Genomic DNA, 6,958 nt, shown 5'->3' with positions numbered 1-6,958 from the left:
TGCAGTGTTTGTCTCCTGGTTCTCTCCACCGTGGACAGGGGACCCCGAACAGCCCCGATGTGCATCGGCTCCCCCTGGTTACCGTCTGCCGCCGTAGGAACAGATACCGGAACCAGAAGCAGTAAGGACTCCGGCCGGAGGCGAGGTCTGTTATCGCTCCCGTCGTCTCTCCCGGAAGTGGCGATCCAGGTGGGTCATTGAGTCCATCAGGCCTCCCAAGGAGCCCGACACCCCGGTGCGGGCGAGCTCATCCTTGAGCTACTCGGACAAGCCGATGCGGTACTGGTCAATCAAGGCCACCTCGTTCAAGCCGGGGCTACCTCACGAAATACCATGATGTAATCCTCCACCAGACGTCTGCCCTGGCGGAGGGTGCGCAAGGTACCCCTGGAGGTTGAAGAACGCAGGGGGTCATCATAAAGTCTTTGCAAAGCTGCGGCAAAGGACTCCCAGGATGCCAGCACTGGGTCATCGGCCTGTAGGAGTTGGTGCACCCAGGTCTGGGGAGGCCCTGCAAGCAAGAAAATCGCTGTGCGTATCTTGACGAAGTCCGTGGCATATGTGCGAGGCTTCAGGGAAAACAACAGCTCGCAGGAAATAATGAAGGAGCGGTACTTCCTCCGGTCGCCTGAAAACCGTTCAGGGAGGCTGACCGACGGCTCGCTAGAGACCACCTCCAGGGTGCGTGTCAGCGTAGGGGGAGTCGAGGGTGGTAGCGCGGTACACTCTGCGATGCGTTGCTCCTGCGTGGCCACCCTTTGTAGCAGGTGCTCATGACTGGCCTGCATCTCCTGGAAGGCCTGCGTCATGAGGGTAAGTTGCTGGGTCAGGGCCGTCACGGCATCCACCGCTTCTGCGGGTTCCATGGTATAAGGCTGAGTTATTATGTCAGATGTACCAGGGAGCTAGTAGCGAGATGAGGAACCCACTCGCAGTAAGCAGCATACAGTCCAGAAACGAGGTACAAGTTTAGGGGTAATCCAAGAGGGGTAGTCAATGTCCAATCCGGGTCGAGGCAGGCAGCGAAGTTTCTAAGGCGAAAGACAGCCCAAGGGTCAGCAAATGGGAAGGATACGAAGGGGCAACAAGGAAACCAGAGGATCAGCAGGGAGGTTAGGTGTTCGCAATAAGGTGGAATAACTCAGCAATAAGCCAGACCTCAGGCCAGGTTTTTATAGCCAGGGGAGGTAGGACCACCCCCCTGGTCACCGAGGCAACCAGGACGCTTCCCTCCCCGGGAACCAGTGGCAGGCGAGGAAGATGGAAGGTGTGTACTGGGAACCTCCCCCAGCAAGGCTCACACCTGATAGCCCGATGACACAGGAGCGCTATGCTCGCGCTCCCGGGGATGCGGGCGCAGCCTGCGTACTGCACATGCGCACACGCCGCGCGACTCGCGCATGCGCACCCCAGGCACCAGGTGTTCTACCGAGCTGAAGGGGAACTCGTGCCCTGCGCCATGCCCGTGGTCCCCAAGCAGAGGTAACACCCCCTGCTTCCTGACACTTGTTCGTGTGGACGCAAAAATAATCCCCAGCATTGGTTCTAGTAGATGCAAAAATAACCCCAACATTGGTTCCAGTGGATGCAAAAATAATCTCCAGCATTGTATGCACAAATAACCCCAACATTGGTTCCAGTGGATGCAAAAATAACCCCAACATTGGTGCCAGTGGACGCAAAAATAACCCCCAACATTGGTGGTCAGTGGATGCAAATATAACCACCAGCATTGGTGGTCACTGTTATTATTAATTGACCCCTTCCTCCACCTCCACACTTTGATTCTAATTGCTAGCCTTTTGTGCAATCAATCCCTTTGCTTCACTTTTTTGGTTCTTTTTATTTTGGGGGTAAAATAGGTTTTTTTATGTCAAACAGCTTTTTGTATTTTGATTTTTATTGCTGCAAGGCCTCTAAAAAAAGGCTGTTAAAAAAAGCTTTTGTTTCAGTGGTAGTTATTTATTAGTTTTCATTTCTTTGGGAAGGATGTTGATTTGAATTTTATATTGACAGGGTATTTTTTAGATGTAGGGTGCGAGCAGCATTCACTACAAAGTGCAAGAACAATGTGCACCTAAACCACCTCAAGTTATATCAGTCATATTTACTGCGCCCCCTATCCCCATAGTAAAAAGACAAGTTAGCAATATACTGGTTATGTCTACTATCACAGATTTAAACTGTCCTGCACCAGCTTACTTTAAACTGCTGTATCCTCTACAGTATAATGATTTTCATCCTAAAATGTCATCCTGAGCTATGTGTCTCTAATAAAGTACAGTAGGATCTAATTCTTAACAAGTGTTTGATAGAAATTGGTCAGCAGCAGGCAGTTTTGGATCAGTGAGAACAAGGACAGCCTCAGCGAACTACTGCCCAATTTCTATCTGCCTGTCAAAGTGGGCCTATTACAATTTGATTAGGAACCATTAGGTTTTCTGCAGTGCTAACACCTTTCTTATTCTAGAGTGACAAAGATGCTCTTCCATAGATACAGTACAGTGAATAATTGATGTGATCCTAGAACAAGAAGTGTGTTACTGGCAAGATAAGAAGGTAAAAATATAGTTTAAAAAAGCCTAAAAATTGCAAAAATATTATTTTACCAAAACAAATATGATTCCAAATTTACATTCAACCACTTGGGAGAGAGAATATCCACTTCGTGTATCCATTCAGCTTTTTTTGTTTCTATAGTTACATAGATTTACAGTGACAGGACAAGGTGCTCTAGCAGCCAAGAGAAAGATGCAAAACTACATCTCCACCCTCCTCCCTTTTTTCCCGCTAGGTCAGTTACAGGTTGTTGAAGGCATTGAAACCTTGTCTAAGCCATCACAAATTACATATCTCATTCCGACAGGATCCCTAGTGACAGTGCCTGATCTCCACACACTTGCTACCTCGGCCCACCACTTAGGACCTCAGCATGCCCTCTTCAATCTTCCTTAGATTCCACCACAGCTCAATATTTTCAAAACCTTTAAACCAGTGGCTGAAGATTGAAAGGGGACTGGAGAGCAGCAGATGTCAGAACAGAGACAAGTGGAGGAAAAGAAGTAACTGCAATAAGTGAAGATTAATTTTTGCTCAACAGTCTGAATCACCCTACCAGGACCATATCCACCCCACAGCCAAAAAATGCTTACAGCAGTATCTTCTCGGACATGAACAAATCCCTACCCCCACCAATAGGGTAAAATATCTGGCAGTCTCTCTGCTGTGTTAAATCAGCACATGCTGAAGTCTTTCCAGATACAAGTGCTGGAAAGTGAAAGGAAGATGGAGAAGCTAACCACCTGACGGATGAGCTAAACACAGGACAGAGAAAGGGCAGGGACAGGGAAGTTTTTATTTTCAGATTTTCCACTGTGACTAGTTAAAAAATGTTAGTTGACTGAAAATGCAAGTCCCGGAAAGACTGCCCCCCTTCAGTTCTTGTGCCTGAGGCAAGCACCTTGACTGCTTACCTGTCAGCCTGGCCATGTGAATATAATTCACTTTGCCCAGCTGACCATCTTCACTAATACATTTATTTAACAGAATATTAGCATTTTGAACTCTTTTTTTTTGTAGATCTTTCCCAATATATAATATCTACACAAGGAAGAAGAACTACCGGCAAGTGTAATTATTTTTAAATTAAATATTAATAAAATATTCAACAGCATGACCTTGTGAAAATTAATGTAGTGTACCAAAAGCCAGAAAGAAAATAGCAGATCATAAAAACAAAATTATGCCAGATGGAAAATTAGAAACTGACACTGGTAAAATATATATGATGTGCTCTAACCACGTTATTAAAAAGTGAGATGTTTCACATTTTATGTGTTAACTTCACATGTTTTTATGTAAGCTCACTCAACAAGATGAATTTCATTCAAAAGCTTTCTCCTAAATACATGCCATAGGCCATCTTAAGTCACATTTACAAAATTTTATTTCATTTTGTTCATTGTTGGCAACAGACCATACATTTTCTGATAATTTTATAACAGTACGTAAAAGGAGAGCAACATTTTGATCTTTTGGTAACAAAACATTGATAAAGACCTGACATTTTTCAGACACGTCTATACTGTGAAACACATCTATCTACACATCAATCCGAAGGATGAAGACAACCTACAATAATAGGTGATTTTTTTGTTCAATAAATGTTTATTAATTTTGGCATAACAAGCTCAGTGAACATATATAATACAGCAAGCAACATGAAAGATCATACAGAAAGGAAAAATTATGTGCATAAAATAACAAAGACAACAACTGGTTTCCAATGCAAAGAGTCAAGGAATAGTCACAAGAACAAAGGATGCAACAGCACCCAAAACACACAAGTAGGATAAGGCAACAAAACCCAGAATATATGGGTGCCAAATGACAGCTCAACATGGGGGGACCGACATTAACCTGACATTTAGAAACTAGGGTAACAGGAGCAGAAGCAGAAGCAGAGGGAAAGACAAGAGGAATAATGAATGGTGGTAAAGGAAGGAAGGAAAGAAGGAAGGAGTGCAACCTACTTCGGAGCCTGGATAGCATCCCAAATAGGTCCAGCCATAGGTGTAGGGAGTGCCTTTGAAAATTTAAGGGGGAGAAAGCAATCTATCCAAGCATCAAATATATATCAAATGTGCCCATTGTGTCATCTTGATGAGCTGTGAGCTTCGAAAAGAAGATATGGGGCATATCATAAAAAAATAGCTGAAAAAAAGTGTGGGGGTCTTCCAAGAATGCACAATCACCCATTTAGCAGCATTGAATATGTGAGAAGATTGGGAGGCTGCAAGAAGTTGGACAAAAGAAAACAACACCAGTGGTATAGGGGTCTGAGGTACATAAGCCTTCAAACTGTGTTTTCCACAAAAAATCTGGATAGCAAAAAATTGTCCCAATATGTTGAGATTTTTATGTGTGTAGCAGGAACAATGGTAGGTTGTCTTAAAATAGTTGATAATTTTTGCAATCAAAAGCCGGTTGAAAATTGCAAAAATGTCCAGAAATTGCTATGTGTATGGCTAGCAAAGGCGTAAGATCTTAATAGTCTATTCTGGTCATAGAGGCAGTCAGTTTTCAGGTGATTCCATCCATTGAGCCAGTTTGATTGTTTCACATCAGCAATAAAAAGCCTGCTTGAAATAGTTAAACTGCCCTGAACGTTTCCATGTTTATGGCCAACATTATGCTACATAGAAAATATTTAGATGGTGATAGAGCTTTCAATGTCTTAAACTGGCCACAGAGGTTCCAATATGATTGTATAATCTCCTTTAGAATTACAACAACTATGTTGTACATGGGACTAGCTGCTAGAATAAAAATTGAACAGTCTATTTTTACTGTTGTTGGTAATTGTAATAGAGTGTACAATTGGACTATTTATACACATGGACAACTTTTGGCTACAAGGAAAAAATACAATAGGCGAAATTGTATATATGCCTCCATACATGTGTACATTTCAGACAATTTATTGTCATTTCCAATCTTCTTTTGATATCACAAAAACATCATAACAAATGAAGGCAACTCACAACCAACAGCATGCTAAAGATTGCTGAGAGCCTGCTTGAGCATGTTTCAACCTACATCCATCTCTTCCATTGTTCTGTACTTGCTACACGTACGCTGTGGCCTGTGTATAGCTCAACATGCAGCTAAACCCTCCTATTCTGCAATAGGTCAGGTGGGTGAAATCTTGATGCTTTATTAACAAAACTAGGTGAAACTGGTAAGGAAAGAACATGGAAACATACAATTAATATGTAAAACAGGTAAATATAGTGACAGCTTGCAAATACAGACAGAAACAAGTCCAGTGATGCTGCCTCAGAGGGAATTTGGGCGCTTTCCTCCAGACACAAGGTTAGGATAATAGTGAAGTCTCTTCCTCTGTCTGTAAAATGGAGTCTGACTCCCGGAATGCACCTGTTTCCTTCTTCACGAGCTGCTGCATGCTGGGAACTTTATTAAAGCAGAACAGTCCTTTAGCTACTGTAAGCAGAGATATTTTCCTTCAGCACCATCTTGTGTCCAATTTTGATATGGCAGGTAGGTAAACCTATAATTCCTAACTTTTTAAGTCAGAACACCCATTAAGACATGTTTTCAAGACTACCAAATTGAAGTTGAAGGGGCTTTTACCGCTTCCTGTACACAGTCTTTAGATTAACACTCCCTAACACAATTCCTCATGCTAAGGGAACATTAACCTATACGACCTATAACCTATAACCATTTCCCCTATACGAAACTAGTAGCTTTCAGACCAGACTTTCTCCAATAGCTCTGATTACCATTAACAATCAGGAACAAATAAGAGTGTTATCTAAATCTTAATGAGCCTTTGAAAACCACAATACCCCTTTAATTTTGGCATTCCTATTGACTCCACTGCATTTAGCCAAAATAGTTATATCGCTTTTTACCAAAAATTTGGGGAAAATTTAAAAAAAAAACACGCATTGATAAGGATGTCTGTAATTTGACTTGTTACTAAGTGCAGACTTCTAGCAAAAGTGGTGAGCCAATCAGACAATCAGGAAATAATATTTCTATTGGAGTTTCGTATAAAGAGTACAGAATGCCAACAGGTTACCATACTGCCACATACTGCAATAGCTTGTATAGAATTGTGATAAACTTATTTTAGCTTACATAGAGTAGTTTTAAAGTAGTATTAAAGTCCAGATCAAACAAATATACATTGACCAATAAAATTGTTCGTTAAATTTTTGCCCAAGCACTTATATTTATCATGTTTCTGTACCGCTGGTTCCAACTCTCTCAGTTCAGCTTTCTGAACTTCCTATCCAGTACAAGATCAGAAGGGACAGTGCAGTGTCTAAAAGCTGCCCATCTACTAGCTTGGAAAATGAAGAAGAGAAGGAGGAGTGAGGAGCAGGGGCGAGGCTTGCCCTGCTGTGGCGGAGACACACACAGCTTTGTG

General features: G+C 42.5%; 1 protein-coding gene across 1 annotated transcript; it reads right to left on the bottom strand.

Annotated features, from left to right (window-relative positions):
• Window positions 1-305: 305 nt before the first annotated feature.
• On the bottom strand, window positions 306-866 carry LOC108789885 (protein LDOC1L-like). Its single transcript, XM_018560023.1, has one exon. The coding sequence runs from the start codon at window positions 864-866 to the stop codon at window positions 306-308; it is 561 nt and encodes a 186-aa protein (XP_018415525.1).
• Between the last annotated feature and the right edge of the window lie 6,092 nt (window positions 867-6,958).

The sequence above is a fragment of the Nanorana parkeri genome, unplaced genomic scaffold (assembly GCF_000935625.1).
Source record: "Nanorana parkeri isolate BGI_ZX_2015 unplaced genomic scaffold, ASM93562v1 scaffold427, whole genome shotgun sequence".
NCBI classification, from domain to species: Eukaryota; Metazoa; Chordata; class Amphibia; order Anura; family Dicroglossidae; genus Nanorana; species Nanorana parkeri.
This window is presented reverse-complemented; position numbering and strand designations above follow the sequence as displayed.

Excerpts from the sequence above, each read along its gene's own strand:
- LOC108789885 (XM_018560023.1), bottom strand. The coding sequence starts at position 866 with ATGGAACCCGCAGAAGCGGTGGATGCCGTGACGGCCCTGACCCAGCAA.